Genomic DNA, 23,727 nt, shown 5'->3' with positions numbered 1-23,727 from the left:
GACATCCAAATGCTGCACTTCTTTACTGCTTCAGTTTGATTCAATTCCCTTACTCACCTTGTTCCATCAAAATAGCGAACGCAATTTCTGTTATATTAGTGGTTTTTCATTATCTAACATTCAGCCAGCCAGAATATTTGAACAAAGATGCATAGTATTAAACATATTGAAAGAACAAAAAGGTCACTATGTGTTTTCCTTCAATATTGTCCAACAGATGCTATGACTAGCACCTGCCTAAATCAGCTATTGAGAAGATTGAAAGGTTACAAATGCCTGACAATGCCATGTGTGGCCAGAAATGGTACATCATTAGATTTGCCTCAGCACCACACAGGAAGTTTAAATCGTTTGCTGATATTTATCAGCTCAAACTGACAGGAAACAGCAAGCTTAAAACATTTCAAGTTGAGGATTAGGAAGTAAGTATCAGTGCTGTCCCGATAATTCCCTTCTATCCACAATTTTACAACCATCGTGTCCAATTATTAGTCAGGGCATTTTGACGCACTTGGTCTTCAGGTACTGTTAGAAGAATTTAAGCAGCTTTTCTCCAGCAAATGGTCACATGCATATAACATCCCAAAGCCACTTACTGTTTGCATAATGGTTGTTATCAGAATACAGGGTGTGCTGATTGAACAATACAACTCAGAAGGAGGCCATTGTCTCTGTGCCAGCTCTTTGGTAAAGCTGTCCACTTAGTTTCACTTCTCTACTATTGGACCATACCCTTGTCAATTGTTTTCTTTAAGTACTTATCCAAGTTTCTTCTTGAATATTATATTACTCTGCACTGTATCAGGCAGCATTTTCAGATCACATGTCATTGTGTAAAAAGAAAATCCCCATGTTGGAGTGGCACAGTAGCACAGTGGTTAGCACTGCTGCGTCACAGCACCAGAGACCCAGGTTTGATTGCAGCCTTGGTTTGCATGTTCTCCCTAGGTCTGCATAGGATTCCTACGGGTGCTCCAGTTTCCTCCCACTGTCCAAAGATGTGCAGGTTAGGTGGATTGGCCATGCTAAAATTGCCCCTTAGTGTAGGCTAGGTGGGGTTACGGGGATAGGGTGGGGGAGTGGGCCTAGATTGGGTGCACTTTCAGAGGGTCAGTGCAGACTCAATGGGCCGACTGACCTCCTTCTTCACTGTAGGGATTCTGTGATTCTATGCTGTCTCTCGGTCTTTTGCTAATCACCTTAAATCTGTGTCCTCAACTGACCAACTCTTATGCTACTGGAAACAGTTTCTCCCTATTACTTGATCAAAACCGTTGGATGATTTTGAACACATCTCTCAAATACCTTCTTCACATTGTCTCCTTAACAACCCAGGGTTCTCCAGTCTCCACATAATTCAAGTCTCACATCCCTTGTACCATTCAAATCATGCTTTCTCTGCCATCTGTACGGACTTGAAATTCTTCCCAAAGTGTGTTATCCAGATTTTAACACAATACGGTAGTCAAGGCCTAATCAGTGTTATGTTGAAATTTTTGTAATCTATTTACCTAATAAAAAAGCATATGGGATCCTGGTCTTCTCAACTTGCCCTGTCACTCTCAAAGATTTTCATACTAGATCTTAAAGGTAGTACAGTGGTTAGCACAGTTGCTTCACAGCTCCAGGGTCACAGGTTCGATTCCCGGCTTGGGTCACTGTCTTTGCAGAGTCTGCACATTCTCCCCGTGTCTGCGTGGGTTTCCTCCGGGTGCTCCAGTTTCCTCCCACAGTCCAAATATGTGCAGATTAGGGGACTAGTCATGATAAATTGCCCTTAGTGTCCAAAAAGGTTAGGTGGGGTTACAGGGATAGGGTGGAGGCGGGGCTTAAATAGGGTGCTCTTTCCAAGGGCCGGTGCAGACTCAATGGGCTGAATGGCCTCCTTCTGCACTGTAAATTCTATGATTCTATAATTCCCTTTACCTGTTCAAAATTGTGCCTTTGTTTTTGTATCATGTAGTTTATATTGCTTCTCCTCCTTTTTTGATTCTAAACTGACAATACAGGTGCTGCCCGTTAACATGGGTTGCTCACCACTGAGGCAGACAAGCAATCTCAGTTGTTTAGATCAACCCATTTGAAGTTCTACCTTTCATTAAAACTGTATTGACTATCTTTGGGGTTTCTCCACATAAAATGTGTGAATAATTCTGACTTGGCAACTAATGCTGGAACATTGGCATTCAACTCAGATGCCTCGGTTCAAATGATTGCTCTGACTGCCTTGACAATTTGATTCCCCTCAATGTGCGAGTTTTGCTCACTCATATCTCAAAAGTACAAACATACCGAGCGCGATTCTCTGCCCCCCATGCCGGGTGGGAGAATAGCGGGAGGGCCTCCCGACATTTTTCACGCCCTCCCGCTATTCTCCCCCCCCCCCCCCCCCCCCCCACGCCCGACCCACGCCACGAATCGCCACTCGCCGTTTTTTACGGCGAACGGCGATTCTCCGAGGCCGATGGGCCGAGCGGCCGGGCCTTCACGCCCGTTTCAACACGGCAGCAAACACACCTGCTCACTGCCTTCGTGAAACGGGCACCAGATGCGCGTTTGGGGCATCTGGGGGCCCGATTGGCATGGCAGTATGGACGCACTCTTTTTCCTCTGCCGCCCCGCAAGATCAAGCTGCCACGGCTGCGGTACGGCTGAGGGTAAAAATGGCAACTGCGCATGCGCAGGTTGGAGTTGTCCAACCTGCGCATGCGTGGCTGACGTCATCGGCCACGTCAGCCGGCGTGACGCTTGACGTGCGGCCTTGATGACCGTCGTCAAGGCCGCGCCGCCGTGATGCATGGGGCTGCGCTCCTAGCCCCGCCCGGGGGGGAGAATCGGCCCCGGAAGTGGGCGTGAAGGCTGCCCTCTATTTCTGGCGGGTAAGAAAGATGAGAGGAACATGTGTCAGAAACAGCCATTTTAAACCTCCGAATAGCTATTCATTGTGACATAGAATGCACAGATGTTAATTTGCGCCAATATTCCAAATGTCTTCTCATCCAGATGTATAGAGGATGAGATGGTGGTAGAGATGCACAAAAAAGTGAGGTGAAATTATTTTTAAGCAATTCCTGAATATTGCCACAGAAAGCAATGCAAAGCATTTTGACAATGGGTATGCTTGGATTGAATTTGTTTTATTATCACGTGTACCTAGGTACAGTGAAAAAGTGTTGTTCTGCTTACAGTCCAGAAAGATCATTCCATACATGAAAAGAAAACATAGGACATACATAGATGCACAATGTAATTACATAGGCACAGGCAATGGATGAACATATGGAGTGCAGTACTGCTCAGTAGAGAAGATAAGTGTAGAGATCAGTTCAGTCCATAAGAAAGCCATTCAGGAGTCTGGTAACAGCGGGGAAGAAGCTGTTTTTGAACCTGTTAGTGCATGTTTTCAGACTCTTGTATGTCCTGCCCTTTGGAAGAAGTTGGAAGAGTGAATAACGCAGGTGTGAGGGGTTTTTGATTATGCTTCCTTCTTTACCAAGGCAGTGGGAGGTGTAGACAGAGTCAGTGGACGGGAGGCGGCTTAGTGTGATGGACTGGGCTGTGTTCATGACTCTCTGTAGTTTCTTACGTGTTGTGCTGAGCAGTTGCCATACCAGGCTGTGATGCAGACAGATAGGATGCTTTCTATGGTGCATTTGTATAAATTGGTAATAGTCAATGTGGACATGCCAAACTCCCTTAGTTTCCTGAGGAATTATAGGTGCTGTTGTGCTTTTTTGGTCGTAGCATCGATGTGGGTGGACCGGGACAGATTGTTGGTGATGTGCACTCCTAAGAATTTGAAGCTGTCAACTGTTTCCATCTCGGTCCCATTGATGCAATCAGGGGTGTGCACGATACTTTGCTTCCTGAAGTCAATGACCAGCTCTTTGGTTTTGCTGACAATGAAGGAGAGATTATTGCCATTATACTAACCCACTAGGTTCTCTATCTCTCTCTTGTATTCTGACTCATCGTTGTTTGAGATCCGACCGACTATGGTCGTGTCATCAGCAAACCTGTAGATGGAATTGAAGCCAAATTGTTTACACAGTTGTGTGTGTATAGGGAGTAAGGTAGAGTGGTAAGTATACAGTCCTGAGGGCCCCCGATATTGAGGACTATTGTGGAGTAGGTTCTGTTGTTTATCCTTCCTGATTGTGGTTTATGGGTCAGGAAGTCGAGGATCCAGTTGCAGAGGGAGGAGCCACGTCCGAGATTTTGGAGATTTGATATGAGCTTGGCTGGGATTATGGTGTTGAAGACGGAGCTGTAGTCACCAAATAGGAGTCTGACATAGGAGTCCCTGTTGTTGAGATGCTCCAATAATGAATGGAGGGCTAGGAAGATGGTGTCTGCTGTGGACCGGTTGTGGCAGTATGCGAATTGCAGTGGATCAAGGCATTCTGGGAGTATGGAGTTGATGTGTCTCATGACCAACCTCTCAAACCACTTCAGAATGATCGATGTCAAGGCCACTGGATGGTAGTCATTGAGGCACATTGCCTGGTTCTTCTTTGGCACCGGTATTATGGTGGTCTTCCTGAAGCAGGTGGGAACCTCGGAACGGAGTGAGAAGAGGTTGAAGATGCACCACAAACTCATCCACCAGTTGGTCCACGCAGGATCTGAGTGCACGACCAGGGACCCCGTCAGGACTCGTCGCTTTCTGAGGGTTCACTTTCAGAAAGGGCGATCTGACTTCGGAAGCTGTGACGGTGCGTATGGGTGTGTCCGAGGCTGCTGGGGCAGTTGACAACGGTTTGATGGTTTCCTGCTGGAACCGAGCATAGAATGTACTGAGGTCATCGGGGAGGGGTGCGCTGCTGCCAGACATTCTGTTTGGCTTTGCTTTTAGCCCGTTGTGTTGTTTATGCCTGCCACAACCGGTAAGAGTCCGTGACATTAGTCTGTGACTCTTAACTTAGTCTGATATTGTCTCCTGGCATCCCTAATGACTTTGCAGAGGTCATACGTGGATTTCTTGTATAGGTCAGAGTTGCCTGTCTTGAACACCTCAGACCTGGCCTTCAGTAGGGAGTGAATTTCCCAATTACAGCATGGTTTCCGGTTGGGGAACGTATGTACGACCTTCTTTGGCATGCAGTCTTCTACGCACTTGCTGAGCCAATATGGGAATTATTATTTCCATAGGAGCCTGTTGTTCTTACCAGGTCTGGCCATTATGTCATTCTCGACCCATGCCGGTGTGGCTCCCTCTTAGTTGCCCTCTGAAGCGACCCAGTAAGGCACTCAGTTGTATCAAATCCCACCCAGCAGTTCAAGAAGAAGGGCCATCACTGCTCTCACAGGGCAATTGGTAATGGACAATGAAATGTGAACCAATGCAGTAATTATTATTTTCTGTACGTGCAACTGGGGAACTGCAGTAACCAACTCACAACTTCAAATTTCCTTCTTAAAAATTACACAGATGTGATCCTCACATTAACTCTTTTCGATCAGAAGCACATCAAAGATTACTTTGGGCATGCATTTGAATGGAAGTGCTTATGGTATTAGACTGTTAATCCAGGGAATGCGAGTTCAATTGCCAAGAGATTGAGAATCAGAATTTAGTTTTAGTTTTATAAATCGGTGGGGGTGGGAGCCAGGGGTAGATGCACAGTGTTGGGGGGAGGAGGTGCTGGGGTGGGGCGTACTAGTACGAGTAAAATAATGCATGAAGCTGGTGAATTTTTGTAGAAGCACATCTGGTTCACTATTGTCCTTTTAAGGATGGGAGCCCGTTGTTCTAACCAAGTCTGGCCTTTATGTCATTCTCGAACCACACCAATGTGGTTACCTCTTAGTTGCCCTCTGAAGCGACTCAGGAAATCACTCAGTTGTATCAAATCGCTACCAGCAGTTTAAGAAGAAGGGTCATCACCACTCTCACAGGGCAATTAGTAATGGACAATAAAATGTTGTCCACTTTTGCAACATCTAAATCCCAAAAATGATTTCTTAAATTACAGATTAGCTGGCATAAATGTTCATCTTGGCTTCACTATGGACGTTTCCTCTGGTTTGGAAATAATTGTGGGAGTACCTTTCTCAGAGCTGCACACCAAGTCTAGATTAGAGAAAATAAAACAACTGTTGTTGGTCATGTCTCCCATTAAGCACAATCAAGTAAATAGTGGCACATTGGAATTGCTGCACAGTTTGTGACCAGTTGTCAATAAGTCACAGAGATCCATTGAAGAAATTGGAGTCAGAGGGGTTATTGGTCAAACACAGAAGGCATCGACATTCAACAGCAGTGGTAACAGGAGAGACTGAGGGTATCCACCTGTGAAATTGAAATAAGCACAATAACATGTTGCATTATAGCGCACTGACAACTGCTGCTAAACTGATCCAAAAGCCAAAGTTTCACTTGAGCTGGTTTTCCCTATGAATATTTTTACAGAACCTTTTGTCCTTTCAGCTCCCTCTCTGATTGGGTTTCTGAGGAAAGATTGGGCATCCCAGAACAGTATTGGTCTGTCATGGCAGGAGCCTGAGCATCCAAATGGAATCATTCTGGACTACGAGATAAAGTACTATGAAAAAGTAAGGATCCATTGAAAATGTCACTGTACAGAATATTTAGTTTCTGAGACATTACACGCTTACAAAATTGACAACCTCACAATGAAGCCGCATAAAGTTTAAAGAACTGGGTAATAATTTTGCACAATGTTTAAATTAATTGAAATCGATGCTTCTCCATTAACATTCTAAAGGAAATGGAACGTAAAATAACTGTGCCTGGTTTTCTGTTGATGTGATTGGACGTCCCAATGCAGGTTGTTGCTGGTGATAAATTCAATATCAAATCGCAACATAAAGGTGTAATGTTCACCCTTATGCTCCTTTGACATTTTATCAAAGCTTCAGAAAGTAAAACCTCACACACAATTACAAAGTTAAGTTAATCAGTCTGTGCTTTCGGTGAAGAAGCACGTTTCCTGAGAAAAAATGTTTTTAAATGCCCCACATGACTTAGCCCCTCTCTCTGTAATCTTCTCCAGCTGAGCCATCAACACTTTCCTAATTCTGTTCCTTTGAGCATGCCTGACTTTAATCACCCCACCATTGGCCTCCAACTGCCATGGCCCCAAGCTCCCCAACCACCCCCATAACCTCCCCAACTCCCTTTATTTCCTGTGAAGTGCCTTGGGGATGTTTCTTTACATCGGTGCTATGCAAATGCAAGTTGTTGATGTACACAGGCACATTTGAGTCATGGTTTCAAAAAAACTCAATGAGAAAGAAAGCCATTCTCTGCATCAAGGAAACATCTTTCTGAACACAAAATACATTCTAATAGACGTCAGCAGTCATACTGAAAAGGTTATATTAAAAGGAAAGCTGGTAGGGCTATTAACTGATCCAAGTATCTGGCAGATTAAGGGGCTGGTTAGCTCAACTGGCTGGATGGCTCACTGGATGTGATTCAGAACAATGCCAAAAGTACAGGTTTGATTCCCATTCCCACTGAGGTGGACCAGGGACCTCCCACTTCGCTCTATGCATGAAGGTAGAAACAAACCACTACCGGCAAAAAACTACCAAGAGAACAGCTGGTGTGATCATCAGAGATAACGAGCCAAGGACCTGCCTTCAAACAGGACATACGTGGCATGACAGCTACCAAAATATAAGCTGTATCAAATTGAAAAAACAGGAATTCTACATTGTGGCATTAGAAGAGACCAACTTGGTTCGAATCTGCTGCTGATTAATATCAGGATAGTGCAATGACCCTGTACTTTTAAATTATTTATCAGCCTGTTGACCATGAGTACTGCAACAGGAGGGCCTCTGCTGTTGTTTAAATCAATATTATCTGCTGCACTTTACCCATCATCCTTTAAAGTTCTAAATGTATCAAAAAAGAGAAGGAAAGTCATCCGTTTCCTGAAACCTGATTTACTGCACCTGCCAATTCATATCCTTCCCTCAACAATAATTAACATCTAATTAGGTCGCACATTCGCAAATGTTAAATCTTGTGGACTGAAAGTGACTGGACTGATTAAACCCCTTAACAGCAGAATAATGCATTATATGCTTCAGGTCATTATAAAACAGCATATCATCCAATTTAAACCAAGGGAGATCCAACAGGAATACAACAACCTATAAGGCATAGAATGCTACCGGACACACAGTAGACTAGACAGCTGGTTTGTGATGCAAAACAAAGCGAGCCACTGCACCAACTGAGGTTATTTATGAAGGCTCCGCCTTCTCAACCTTGCCCCTCGTCTGTGGTGTGAGGTATGGTGATCCTCAGGTTAAATTACCACCAGTCAGCTCTACGCCCCTCAAAGGGGAAGGCAGCCTTTGGTCATCTAGGCCTATGGCAACTTTACCTTTACCTGCTATTGTATACCACTGTATCACAGAAGGTTGGAATCAAAATGATATTCATCGTCAGATTGGTCGTTCTAATTCATTCAATAGCCAGTTCAGAATGTTTCCACCCCCTGGCCATGTTCAACGAGAAAAGAAAGTCTTATGATCTGTATTCCAATTCTGGAGAATTGGAATTAAATTTGCTTTCAAAGAATACCAGAAAAACAGATAACATGCATAGAAAGTCCTTTAGTTCACCAATAGCTGGCCAGTTCAAGCATGCAGAACAACGGGAGAAGAGCCACTTTTGGGACAGAGCCCTTGTTGAGATGCAATAAAAATAACTATATCCATTATTTAGCTACCCAGGCCCCAATTAAATAAAACATTCAAAAATTGAAGAATCAGCTACTCTATTCCAGCTGTGGGTATTCCAGGAGCCACAAAACAGGGAAATATAGCACATCCATTGGCAGTGATGGAAAGAGTAGATATATGAAAGCTATCCAGCAATCTCATTTCGTATGTGTGTCATTTCTCCTGAATTTCTGTTCAGCTGGCAGGATACACCCCAATTACCACAGCTCAACGCAGGTTTAAAAAATTATTCTTGCTGCGTTTATGACAATAATTACAGAGTAGTGAGGCCAAGGTGGTAATGTAGTCTTAGGCTTCAAATTATGTCTAAGATTTGCAGTTGGCTTCCAGTCTCATCACCTCAGACCCAACTCCTTATTATTTATAATGCGAGAAGTCAGGAGTTGCTGTTGACCATCCAGACTGGACGGTCAAAATAAATTATCTTTTTGTAGATACAAAATACGTATGATAGACAAAGTATTTACTTACATGACCTCTGTAATGGCTCATGAAGTTCAAGCTCCACCATGATCTTATTGAATAGTGGAGCAGTCTCGAGCGTGTCCGGCACCTGCTGCTATTTCGGATGTCCTTGTTGACCAATCTTGAAAGGACCTTTTGTGAAACATATTACTGCATTCTGTCTCACTAAATTAACCAACAATAACTGTTTGTTTTTGAGTAAAACCCATTTCTTTCATTCATGATTATGACTGATTTTGATATCAAAGACCATTAATATTTTATCAGGTTCGATTAAAAATAGTTGCGGATTCCATTCAAATTAATTACTGTTGGCAACTGGATTGCATATTGGATTTGAGCAGCATTCCATCATTGCTGTAACTTGAATTTGAACTTAACTCACTCGCATAAATGAGATCAGTGCCTTCGCTACCTGATGGACATGGATTCTAAGGTTTAAAAAAAAATGTTCATCCTCTCTGCATGTTTTTATCTGTGAGAACCGACAGTACAAAGCTGTAGACACTTTTGGCATTAAGTTCAATTCACTAAATGGTCACTATCACTAAGAGAGGACCCAAGGATGACAAGCTTTTCTGAGGGTCTTCAAGACATATTGGGGAAAGTTTCTGTTTTTGCCATGTCGTTGGACCTAGCACCGAGAAAACACTTTCCTTCACTGCTGAGAATATACAGAAGGTGCTTTATGTGTATTCTGTGTTATAACTGGAACTAATAGCTATTGGCATTGGAAAACAAATTGCCTATTCCCCAGTGCTGACATTCCTCAACTTAAGGAATAGAGAATGCATTCAAATAAATTTACACAAAAACAAAGCAAATGGGTTTTCATTTCAATGGATTGGGAGGAGGTGAGGGCCGACATGTTCGACTTGGTACAGCCATTTAATCAGCATCGGGTTTTATTTTGATCTTCATGTAATTTATCCTTAATTTCACGCAGGAACATGAACAACTCAGCTACTCCTCTACGAGGTCCAAATCTTCCAGTGTAATCATTAATGGACTGAAGCATGCTACGAAATATGTATTTCAGATCCGTGCCCGGACTGCAGCTGGATATGGCAGTTACAGTCAGAAGTTTGAGTTTGAAACCGGAGATGAATGTAGGTTAACTGGATTGTTGCCCACAACATTTATTTGTGTTTTCATTTACATTTGGACGCGTTGTTACATGCTTGCTTTGGTCTTCTTCGTCGTATAACTGTGTTTGTTTTTACAATCTGTAAACTCATAAACAAAAGTTTAGCAAAACCTCTTTGGTTCTTCTTGAGATAATTCATTATTCCGTAACAGTTCTCTTCCCATAACGTGCTGTGACAGTATATCGTGTTTGATGCCCATGTTACATACTTAACAGATTGAAAACAAACCTTAATTTTCTGACTACTTCAAACCCCATACGTCACTGGCAGATTTTAATCATCAAATTGGTGACCAAATAATAGCAAGTAATTCTAGCTAAGTTTTCATGGCTAACTCAGCGAAAGAGCTTACCTCTAGAATTCAGGCTCATTAAAAAATGAAATGCTTTAAACATGTCATCATGTAAGCATAAAATATTGCAATTGACTTATATTGCACAGATATAGTGATAGCAAAGCTCACAATTGCCATGCACGATGTCATTTGGCGCTTTACAACTTTGTGTTATCCTAACTTGCATTCCTTTTCTTTAATAGGCTGGTTAAAGGGAAAGCATTTATCCTTAATTGTTGTGCTGTGTGCCAGGAAAAGTGTGCCATGCAAGAGAGGTTGGCAACTGAACTTTGTTCCCGAATACCCCTTTTGTAAGATGATGGAACAGAGGTTTTACTACTTGCCAGCTGATCTGTCTGTTGTCTTTTCTTTAGAATCTGATACAAACTGAAACAGTCAAAAAGGGAAGTTTTCGCATTTTCTCTCATGGACTAGTCCATTAAAACTTGAAAATTGAGCAAAAATGAGTGAGAAATTGTGCTCATTAGGATGCGCTTTTGGAAATGGCAAGTGCCCTTAGAGTTCCAAAATGATATCTGTGGGGCAAGCAGCATGCACTCGTGGGACAAGTCTCACCTGACCGCATATTGATGCAGACATTAGTGAGTGTGCAGTGAATGTATACCAGAAATGTTCAGAGCAGGCAAATCATGATGTCAATCACATGGCAGCAGTGTTATGTTGGAGCACAATGCTCCAGCTAATGCCCTTTCTTAACCTTGCACATCTGAATATGCATTCGGCAGCAGGAGACACACTTGACTGGTACTCTTTCAGGGGATCATCGACTACCTTCAGGTTAGTTGCTGATTGATTTCTTTCGGTTGTTTTGCAATTCTATGAGAGTTTGGTGTTTCTTATAGTGGCTTGTTGCAAAGGTCTACAGGGAGTGTTGTGGCAGGAGCTGAAGGGGTTTTGCTGACTTCAAGGCATCTGCACAAAGCAGCTGCTCCCAGACAGAGCACATTTTTAGGTATTCTCCTTGAATACCTAAAAGAAAAGGAGAATGAATAGATGATACAAAGAGCAGGACAAGCTGCTGGAAGAGGAATGAGAAAGAAATGGATAAAGGACCGTGAGCAGGAAGCATTCAAGGAGCACTTTTACCTGAACCTTCGCAAAGAACAGAGTCAGATGCCTGCCTTTCACTAAGGATTTTGTCACTGAAATCTGCCACCTGCTCGAGAAATAACTGTAACAGCAGAGCTAGGTCTACATTGCCAGGGTTTGTTGTAATACATTTGGCTCCTTCCAGGTTAGAGCTGGAGATATTTGCAAGCTAACTAAATTTAATTATTTCTTGCCAGCTAGGAGTCAGCAGAGCAAGCACATGGCATTGTGGAGAGAGCAGACTCTCCATGTAACAGTGTTGACATTCACTGCACGCATATTGCTTTGCAAGCTCTGCATTTCAACTTTGCCCTATACCAAAACCAAAAAGCATTCCACCTGCCACCGTCCAGTTTGTGTTTGAACAATGTAGCAGAACAGGCAGATCAAAGACTGGTATGCAGCAATCAGGGTTTCTTCATTCTGTAGAAATCTATTACATAAAGCTATTTGCACTTGAGACACATGGAAAAGAAAGGAGTCACTATTGGGTGACTAGGGAAGCTGAATCTGAACTGGAACCTATGCACAAGTCTGCAGGCATGTATACATGAAAAGCCATAGAGCAGACCACTGGCAAGGGAAACAATGTGTCTGTTGTATAGACTGCTCTGATCTGAGGAGCTCTACTGTATTCAACATTTTGTGTGTTGAGATTCATGATGGTCAGCTACATGCTACACAACCTCACCTTCATGATGGGACAACCCTTCCCACCAGCTGTATAGCCAGGGGTGTAAGTTGGAGGAGGGGGGCAAAAAATGAGGAAGAAGAGAAAAAGGAAGGCTGTATGCAACCTAGACAGCCTCTTTCGGGCTGGGCCATCCATGAAAAACTCAGACAAGTAAGATACCAATAAGCATAACCCCAAATTTCCATTGACGAACCATCCCACATCTCACTTTCCCTGTTACAGATCATCACAGCATCCACTTGGCAACAATGGAAAAATAAAAACCACCAAAGAAATAAACATTCTAAACCAAAGTTTAAAACAATCATGTCATTTCGTATACAAAGGTCCACAACTGACACTTGCGAATTCCGTTAGTGCATCTCTTCCATGTGTTGGCTTCCTACAACATGGAAAGACATTCAACATGGTATGTTCAAAACTTTGAAATGGGTCATCCAACTAGAACTACCACACAGGAGAGAGATCAAGAGCCACTATACTGGAAGAGATGCTAATAATCATCTGTCCCTCTCCTAATGAGGAACAATGGAATTCTTGCCAGAGTCACATAATTTTATTGTTAAGATGCAATTAACCATTTATGTAACACTTGACATGACCCAAGCCTATGGCCTTTTGGCTAGTTATTATATTACATCTTTAGACAAGCACTCTGCTGTTTAACATCAAACTGGTGAACCACTAAGAAGCAGAACTCTAGGCAAAAAAATTCCTGACATTGCCTGCAGAACGGATCCAGTCTCTTTTTACCTATTTTATTTTGTGGTATTAGCACTAACTGTAAAGCCTTCTTTCCTATATGAAATAATTCCTCATTGGACTCTGACTTTGGATTCTGGAAATCACATCAATTGATTTCCATTCCTGTGGTTCTAGTACTGTTGTAAAACTCCTTCTTATATCCACCCCCACCCCTTTACCCCACCCCCTTTACCATGTGTGTGCACCTGTGTGTGCATGTATGTGTGTGCGTGTGCATGTTATGCAGGTGTGAACACCCCTTCCATGGGCTTAGCATTGAAATACACTAATTATATTGTGACTTTGCTGTGGGTTATTGATAAATTGAATTACACAAACCGAGTTTGGGAAAACACGCCATTGCACACTTTACAAATAATTCAAAACACCCTCTGCTTACAGACATGTGTTAAGAGGAATTAATTATGGTTTGCCCGCCTCTCTCCTGTCTGTAACACTGCCAGCCGGCTAATGGGATTTTCCATTGAGGGCAGCCTCACGCCATTGGGAAATCCCAATGTGGGTGCGCTGCCGGCGCAATGGAGAATCCCAACGACCATGGAACTTAGATACACCACTAATCCCAGCGGCTTGACTCCTGGCAATGACCTCTCTAGATTTCTGATCCCACTGCCTTTTAACCATGTGTCTGCAAGACCTCTGGCTCTTGTCTCCCGGAGAATACAAGACATCTCACCTGTTTTTCATCCCCTCTACCAAGACCTCCAGTGACGTGTTCAAAGATAGTGTGGCACAGGCTTTCTCCTGCTATGCAATCTTTCACTCTTTCCCAAACCAAATTCTATTCAACCATGACTCCTAATACCTGCTCCAGCTGCAGTACACCTCCCCTTAAAGAAATGCTGGTTTATCCAAAACAGTGCATGCTTCCTTTAAGTGATGCTTGCTGCTCAGAATATTGGCTCCCTGATATTGCATCCAGGTGTTGTTGACTGGATACAGATCATTCAAACATGAAGGGAGCACAAATTTAAATTATCCAATTTAATGCCCAATCAGTTTGCCCAAAAGGGAAAAAAATTGAAAAAAGCATAAGTACTTAATATGTATAAATAGGACAGGCAGTTTTCCTGTGATTCAAATTCGAATGAACATGTGGATATACTAAAATTCTCTGTGAAAGTCAAAAGTTAAGTGGATTGTAATCTTAATCCCTGTTGGGTTTTTCTGGATCGAGAGCACTCTTCTGATAATTACTCTCACTCAACTACAAGGTAGCCAGCTCTTATGAACACTTGTTTTGGTCTAAAGAACCGATCTGTGTCTTCCTTAAGGAGAGGAATCAGCAAAAAAACTCCCTTCTTTCAGATAAACATCTTTTATTAGCATCAGCTCGGTTAGAAATATTCCACATATTATAAGTATCCCGAGATCTCTCTTCAATAATGCATCTTCCCATTTAGGATTGTACAAAGAAGGGCTCTTGGAATTGAATATGGAATGCTACACAAGATGATATATTTTATGAACCTATCTAAAAAATGATTAAACAACCGAACAGGCAATACACATCAAGAAGCTAAGTACATCGCAGCATTAAAGATTATAAAAGAATGGAAAACATAATCTTAGGTTTAATATAGAATCCAAAAGTTAAACCTCTACAAAGTCATAGTCAAAATATCTAAGGATATCCATCGAAATCTAAAGTGCTACCTTAAATCCCAACAGCAAGACACTTGTCTTCAATTAAAAGATGTATATGCCCCGGGAAGAGTTCTCTTTTCTTTGTGAAGGGCAGGGCACCCTGGAATGGGTTCGCCCCGAGAGAGGGGTTTCCCCGCGCAGGTTCGAATCCTGCCGACTACGCCAATTGTAGTATCTTAGGATTTGATCCAGTTTTATTTTTAATTTACGGTTGCCGGTTGTTGGTGAGACATTGCTGAAACTCAGTAGAAATTCAAGTTAAAAACTTGTCAGGTGCAAATAAGAATTGTTTTATTGAAGTTCATTGGTTACAACTTGAAAATGATTTAAAAGGTAGTTTGTAGACAATTTGATTTTCTTCAAAGAATCACAGGAATTATCTTCTGAGACAATAGCCTGAACACAACTTTAAAAGTCAAAGGCTGAAGTCAAAGTATGAAAATGAAATAGGAATACAGAACTCTTTTCTAATTCTCTTCCTTTACTCTCTCTCTCTCTGTCTCTCTGTGTCTTTCTGTCTGTCTTTCTGACTTTCTGTCTTGTTGTCTTTTCTCTTGTCTCTAGTCTCCTCGCCTCTAGTCTGTCTCTTCTCTAAAATGGTGGCCAAATTATCCATGGATATACTCTTTGATATCTGTCTTAAGCGATCCGATCACACCCCAATATAATCCTAATTGGTTTAAGCTATATTCAAAACACATTTGATTTGATAACAAGCCGTCCATCCTCCCAATGCAACGCCACTTCCAATTGTTGCTTATCTGCAACAATTGAGACGTTAGTCATCTCATCATGCTATTATTTCGAAAATATAAATGAAACTGTATTTTGACACAGTTCTAAATGTTTCAGCTTGCATACGTTATGGAATGTGGTTCAGGCTGTTATCACAAGTGGCCAGAATTCACAACAATGGAACCTTTGATTATACCACCTTAAAACCCATGGGATTTGCTGCTGCCCTTGAAAGAATGTGATGTTTTTATCAGTGGTTCTGTTTTTCCCAAACACATGTCTGAGTTTGGAAGTTGTATATTTCTTTCATTTTAAAACTAGGATTTAATATTTCTGTCTTAAACAGTCTTCTTACCTATATTAAGTGTATTTAAAATACCTGACTTCTACTACTATGCATTTGGCACCTTTAACCTTGAGAAGCATTAATTGAGGTTTTCAATACTTCCCAGTATTCAGTGGTGTCGTTTCTATCTTTCTACAGTTTCTAATTTGATTAGCTCATATTTTGCAAATGTGGGTATAGAATTTACAGTGCAGAAGGAGGCCATTCGGCACATCAAGGCTGCACCAGCCCTTGGAAAGAGCACCCCCACTTAAGGCCACGCCTCCACCCTAACCCAGTAATGCCACCTAATCTTTTTTGGACACTTAAGGGGCAATTTAGCATGACCAATCCAGCTAACCTGCACATCTTAGGACAGTAGAAGGAAACCGGAGCACCCGGAGGAATCCCACACAGACCTGGGGAGAAAGTGCAAACTCCACACAGTCAGCCGAGGCCAGAATTGAACCTGATACATTGGAGCTGTGATGCAGCAGTGCTAACCACTGTGCCACCGTGCTGCCTGATATGCTACTTCACGTAACAAAATCCCTTCAGACAGCTACCCTTATCAACTCCCCTTTTTAAATGTTATTTTATTCCAATTTCATTTGTTAACCTTAATTATTCCCCAATTCAGTCACCCTGCATGTGCAAAGTCTGAGTGAAACTGTTAATGCTTTCCTGCTTTAAACCATTTGTATTAAGAAAATCTTTATTCCTGAAATGTAATGTGCTAATTATACCTGAATTCTACCGAACTAATTATCCATATTCCACCTAATTATGTATATTCCTTCACAAAAACAGTCTTACATTGTTCATTAAATCTTAACATTAATGTTGAATAGCAATTAGCAGGAACTGGAGGAAGCTGAAGCTTTACTGCCCCTCAGGTCTAGTGTTAATAACTTCCAAAAGAAATCCTTGCATAGATATAATCTTGCATGTTACACAATCGAATCCTCAATGAGTTAGACTTTATTTAATCCTAATCTTGCAACATATTTATCTCACACGTATGTCAGATATATCCATATGACACCTGGAGGGATGCCAAGTTATGACTAACACGGTTCAACATGCTGATATGTAGCTTCTAGTCCTCCACCTTCTGTTAGACCTGTGACATGTCTCCTTAGTTCAAATCTATAGTCTGAAAACATACAGAGGAGGAAATAAACATACACCTAGTAGAGAATATTACAGTGGTAGCTTTGCTTTACTTTGACCATTTACATGTGCAATTATGTAATTTTTATTGTACTATAATATCAATAATGCAACTGACATTCTACTTGTGATATATAATATTTTTAGTAAGAAGTCTTACCAGGTTAAAGTCCAACAGGTTTGTTTCGAATCACTATCTTTCGGAGCACAGCTCCTTCCTCAGGTTCCAGAAACATATATATAGACAAAGTCACTGATACAAGATGATACTTTGAATGCGATTGAATATATAGACAAAGTCACTGATACAAGATGATACTTTGAATGCGATTGAAAGATGATACTTTGAATGCGGGAATGTTGCCTTCCATTTGGGGAACACTTCAGCAGTCAAGGGCATTCAGCCTCTGATCTTCGGGTAAGCATTCTCCAAGGCGGCCTTCAGGACGTGCGGCAACGCAGAATCGCCAAGCAGAACCTTATAACCAAGTTCCGCACACGAGTACAGGGACCTTGAATTCATGTCACATTACATTCACCCCCCATCATCTGGCCTGGGCTTGCGAAATCTTACCAACTGTCCTTACTTGAGACAATTCACTTCTCTTTAACCTGTGATTATCCCTCTCTCCAGTTGCTCCGTCTGGACCTGTAAAGACTTAATTATCTGCAAAGACTCACATTCAAAGTTGCATCATTGACTTTCTCTATATATATGTTTCTGGAACCCACCTCTTCATTCACCTGAGGAAGCAGCTGCACTCCGAAAGCTAGCAATTTAAAACAAACTTGTTAGACTTCAACCTGATGTTGTAAGACTTCTTACTGTGCTCACCCAGTTCAACACCGGCACCTCCACATCATTATATATTTAAACATAGAGAAAGCAGATAATACTGAGACACATTTAAAATACTGAAGGATTTCCTCTGGTGTTGCTCACAAGGAGTTAGATGACATAGTATTTTGTTGATCACCAATCTTGAATGAGATAAAAATATATAGCAATATTGGATTTCCCAAAAGCCTCCAACATAATAACTGATGTAAAGCTCTTGTTCAAACTTCACCAGTTTGGAATTAAGAGGAACAATGTTAAATTGGATCCGGCACTTCCAAACCAGAAAACAAAGAATGTTTTTGATGTGGAATTATCCTCTCCTAAAGAGGAGTGTCCCTTGGAACAGTATTGGGATTCTTACTTTTCCTGACACACATAAATAACCTTCATAACAAGTTAGAAAAACAGGATTCAACCATTTAAAGACAGTTACATGGTCTACACATCAGGGAAAACTCAACATTATATCAATTCACTACAAGATTATCTTCTGGAATTGCAAAAAAAGCAGGACCAATGGTGATATGGCATTCAACTCCAAACATTGCTACATCATGTGCAACACAAACAAAAAGGTTCCACAAACAAACAACTAAGTACTGTAATATTTTGCCAGAAAGGAAATACAGAACTTCCTGGTGGAGCCCTCCTCCACGTTGCTGGAAGAGGTGCTGACGACAGGGACTGGAGAAGGGGGTAGTAACATCGGTTTACGGAGCTATTTTGGAAGAGGAGAAGGCACCACTGGAAGAGATCAAAGCAAAGTGGGAGGAAGAGTTGGGAGAGGATATGGAGGAGGGGTTCTGGTGTGAGGTGCTCTGGAGAGCGAACGCCTTCAACTCGTGCGTGAGGTTGGGGCTGATATAGCTGAAGGTTGTATATAGAGCACACCTCATAAGGGCGAGGGTGAGCCGATTCTTTGAAGGGGTAGAAGATGTGTGAACGTTGCGGTGGTGGGGGAGGGGGGGGGGGCAAATCACATTCATATGTTTTGGTCCTGTCCTAACCTGGAGGTTTACTGGAAGGAGGTGTTTAGGGTAATCTCTAAAATGGTGCATGTGAAACTGGATCCGGGCCCTCGGGAGGGCATATTCGAGGTGTCGGACCAGCCGGGGTTGGAAACGGGTGCAGAGGCAGATGTTGTAGCCTTCGCCTCGTTGATCGCCCGAAGACAGATCCTGATGGGATGGAGAGCAACCTCTCCACCATTGCCCTGGCGTGGCGGGGGGACCTGTTGGAATTCTTGACTCTTGAGAAGGTTAAGTTTGAACTGAGGGGAAGGATGGTGAGGTTGTACAATTCATGGGCATTATTCACTATGCACTTTCAAGAACTGGATAACATTGAACATTAGTTGCGGGGAGGGGGTTTGGGGGGAGTGGGACTGTGTGTGTTAATGGTGACTATGGGTGATTCCTGATTCCTTTTTGTCATTTGTTTATGTTAACATGCGGCTAATGTTTGGGGTTTGGTTGGAAGATGGGATCGTTGTTATTGATATGGGGATTGACATTATATTCGTTACTGATTATTGTTTATTGATGGTGGGTGCAAATTTGAGAGTAGATGTGAAAAAGGAGGAGAATAAATGAAAAATGAAATGAAAATCGCTTATTGTCACGAGTAGGCTTCAAATTAACTTACTGTGAAAAGCCCCTAGTCGCCAGATTCTAGCGCCTGTTCGGGAAGGCTGGTACGGGAATTGAACCGTGCTGCTGGCCTGCCTTGGTCTGCTTTCACGGCAGCGATTTAGCCCAGTGTGCTAAATCAGCCCTTAAAAAATATTTTTAAAAAAAACTAAGTTCTGTAATAAAATTCTCCCAACAGGTAAGTACACATTCAGCAGATAACATGCAAAGCAAACGGGATTCTTGGATTTCTGAGGATGTAGCTTTGGTGTTGCAACAGATATATCAGAATTACAGCTCAGCAAAGATTAGTTTTCTGAATCGTGGGAATATGGAAGTGGTGTGTGGGATCTTTGCTCGAGATGATTCAAGATATAAGTGAGCCTGAAGCGATCAAAGATATGCTACATGACTCTGCATGAATCAGCATGAGAAATACACCAGTATCACATCCTTAATCAAACATATGGAATGGGAGGGCGGTACATGACTCAGTGGTTAGCACTGCTGCCTACGGCGCTGAAGACCTGAGTTCGAATCCTGGCCCTGGGTCACTGTCCGTGTGGAGTTTGCACATTCTCCTTGTGTCTATGTGGGTTTCACCCCCACAACCCAAAGATGTTCAGGTTTGGTGGATTGGCCACGCTAAATTGCTCCTTAATTGGAAAAGAAAAATAATTGGCTCCTCCAAATTTTTTTTTTTAAAGATATGGAATGGGAATCACTGCAAAGGAGAGAGAAAAGTATGGTCTGTCATGATAATGATACGATACTTTGGACTTCTTTACTGTCGACACAAGACACTAATCTCTCATAAGGGATTGGGTAAACACATTGTAGATTTGTTTATTTAGACTAGGCACATGAAAACAATTATACATAAAGCTGGAAGGCATTAGAGCTGTGAGTGTGTGCTCTGCTCAAAGCAAAATTGAAACTAAGACTGACACATTTCCCTTCTGTTGCTGTGATGCTTATATTCATTGAAGGCATAATACAGAACAGTAGACTTGTGTTCTATACAATATGGAATAAACTGGTCGGAATTGACAAAACGTGAGGTAGCTATGAAAACAACAATCAACAAGCCACGACCTGAACCGCAATTGACGTACCCGCCAACCGTCAAAGGGAGGAGGTCGAGATGCCCAACACCGTTTTCGCGAATCCTGACCCGAACTCCGACATCGACATCGAGCCACAGGAAGATACCCTCAATACCAGAACACTGACACCAGGCAAAACAGACAAAGGGTCCCACAGATCAGCCAGAGGACATGGATATTTCTCTGGACTTGTGAGGGGAGGGATGTTATGAACCCTTGGCAAGGAAGGGAGCGTTCACTATCCGATTCCCATTAACTCATAACGAGTATGGTCTCCCCCTGTAATTTAGGACGGAGCTTCGCACTTAACAGGGAAGAATCCACAGTATAAAAATCCCATTCTGGGTGCAGGTCGTGGAGGGTGACCCTTCAGGGAGTGGGAATTTAGTCGTGTATCTTAATAAATCTCTTTCTTTGTCTTCTACCGTGCGTCAGAAGAGCGTTTCTCGCCCATTGGATTCTACACATAGTGCTATTTGTTTCTTAGCTTTGGTATAGCTGGTGCACTTCTCATTTATATTAGCGTCGTAAACTTTAACCTCATTTTCTAGTTGCTGTTGCACTCGGTAAAGTTTATCCAACTATTTTCTTCTTCGTTTTTATAACTTCTGCTGTGCCTTGTCTTGGGCGAAATTCTCCCAAAACGGGAGAAATCGTAAAACTGCCGTAAAACCAGGGCGGGTTTTACGGCAACGCGCCCCTTCCCGACGGGGGACCGATTCTGGTCCCCCGTCGGGGCTAGCAGCCCGACGTCGGAGGCTCCGACAAGTCGGGCTTAACGAAAATCGTTAAACCCGCTTGCCGGAGTTAGCGCCGGCTGACGCGTCATATGACGTCAGCCGCGCATGCGCAGGTGGGAAGACTCCACCCGCGCATGCGCGGGTGACGTCATCGCGTTTTTGCGCGAAACCCGCGCATGCGCGGGCCGGGTTGCCCCTCAGCCGCCCCGCGTATTGATACTGCGGGGCGGCGGAAGGACAAATAGTGCGCGGGCATCGGGCCTGCTGCCCGCGATCGGTGCCCACCGATCGCGGGCCCATGGCACCCTTGGCACGGTCGTGGTACTGCCGTGCCAATCGGTGCCATGGTAATTTTTTGCGAGTTTGTCACGACGTTTTTACGAACGGCAGGACCAGGTGTGTTTGCCGTTCGTAAAAAGGTCGTAAAGGGCTGGGACTTCGGCCCTTCTAACAGCTGAGAATCGCTGCCGGCCGTAAAAAAACGGCGGCAGCGATTCTTGTCGGGATTTCGGCGGGGTGGGGGGAGAATAGCAGGAGGGCGTCAAAAAAGTCGGGAAGGCCCTCCTGCTATTCTCCCACCCGTCGTTGGGGGGGGGAGAATTTCGCCCCTTATTTTCTGTCTTATTACAGATTTATCGTTTGTATGTAATTTATTGCTAAAACTCTCAAGGAGCCTCTCTTTATAATGCAAATCATGGGACGCAACTGAGTCTTGCTTGCGTTCAGCTCTTCATTTAGTCATTTAAGGTCTTTCAGTGCCCTACTTCTGGAGCCCATCAGTGCCCTTCTGCTGGGTCCCAACAGTGCTATCCTTCTAGGGCCCATCAGTGCCCTCCTTTTGGAGCGTCTTTCACTGCCTACTCTTAGTCTGGCATTGCAACTTCTTTGAGGGCTTATTACTGCCTCTGAGCTCCAGAGTTGCCTCTCCTTTGAGGCCTTCATTGCCTCCTATGAGCTCCTGTGTTGCTAATGGGCCCCCTTTTTAGAGTTGCTGTTTATCTGGAGTCTTCTCTTAGTTCCTGCACCTTGTCCTTTGTTACTTCTTGTGACATGCGTTAAATGATGGGCAAGTTTAAATGCATTACCTGTCATTTTTTAACTGCCAAAGCTACCGTTTCTCTCCCTGCTTTTCCTGCGGGGGAAACTTTTTTTTAACCCTTTCTGGACCCTTGTACCCTTTTCAAGACAGTGATTTATCTTATATGACTGTTAACAGACTTCCACAAACATTTCTGCAATTTTCTTATTTAATTCTGGCTGACTGGAAAGTCCGTACTTCTCTCGTTGTTCGAATATCGATCTTGTCAATCTCCCTGGGAGACACAGCATGTTCCCATAAGGGTCATTTTTTTTTTCTTCAAAACTTTCTAACTTTGTCTACTTTGAAACAAATTGGGGACTTCTCTTCTTTCCAAAACTCCAGAACCACCTTTCTGGAAGTCACTTAGTGCAGGGATCTCTCTCCCCGGAACCCTTGCAGGCTCTGGTTTGATCAGGACACCTTTTTTCATGGAATTTACAGTGCAGAAGGAGGCCATTCGGCCAATCAGGTCTGCACCGGCTCTTAGAAAGAGCACTCCAGGGCAGCACGATGGCACAGTGGTTAGCATTGCTGCCTACGGCGCTGAGGACCCGGGTTCGAATCCCGGCCCTGGGTCACTGTCCGTGTGGAGTTTGCACATTCTCCCCGTGTCTGCGTGGGTTTCGCCCCCACAACCCAAAGATGTGCAGGTTAGGTGAATTGGCCACACTAAATTGCCCCTTAATTGGAAAAAATAATTAGTAACTCTAAATTTAAAAAAAAAAGAAAGAGCACTCCACTTAAGCCCACAACTCCACCCTATCACTGTAACCTCACCTAACCTGCAATAACTCCCTGAGGCTTATCTTCCCCTATTTCTCTTTTTAGCCTCTGAACTTGTTTAACTGCAGAAAATGTCTGTCTTCTGTTTTTTTTTAAAATTGAATCACAGCTCTCTTCTAGCCAGGTATATCTTTTTTTAACATTAAACATTCTGTCCTTTTTTTAGCTTCTCTTTAGCTCAAGTTTTACTTCTCTTGCTCCTGACGGCTAATCTCACTTCATTTTAATAGCCTCTGTCATCCCAAGCTTTTGACTTGCCAGCCACACCAGGTTCGTCCCTTTGTTTGCCCCTCATGGCTTGCCACTACCTTGCCAACTCTCTGAGTCTAATCACCCGAAAAAGGCACTCAGGTGAGTTATCCCTTTTTCTCATTTAAGTGCCCCCCACCCCCCCCGGGCCTGAGGTAGTCCTCAGGTCAAATCATATT

At 43.0% G+C, this 23,727-nt stretch overlaps 1 protein-coding gene across 1 annotated transcript in view; it reads left to right on the top strand.

Moving 5' to 3' along the window:
* Positions 1-23,727, top strand: part of LOC119969034 (ephrin type-A receptor 6-like) — a 956,636-nt gene that overhangs the window by 763,628 nt on the left and 169,281 nt on the right. Inside the window, 2 exon segments of the mRNA XM_038802175.1 lie at positions 6,431-6,555; positions 10,136-10,298. Of these exon segments, the coding sequence (XP_038658103.1) occupies positions 6,431-6,555; positions 10,136-10,298 (288 nt within the window).

Source organism: Scyliorhinus canicula, chromosome 7, assembly GCF_902713615.1.
Source record: "Scyliorhinus canicula chromosome 7, sScyCan1.1, whole genome shotgun sequence".
Taxonomy (NCBI): Eukaryota; Metazoa; Chordata; class Chondrichthyes; order Carcharhiniformes; family Scyliorhinidae; genus Scyliorhinus; species Scyliorhinus canicula.
The sequence above is the reverse complement of the archived record's forward strand: the minus strand, read 5'-3'. Positions and strand labels throughout refer to the sequence as shown.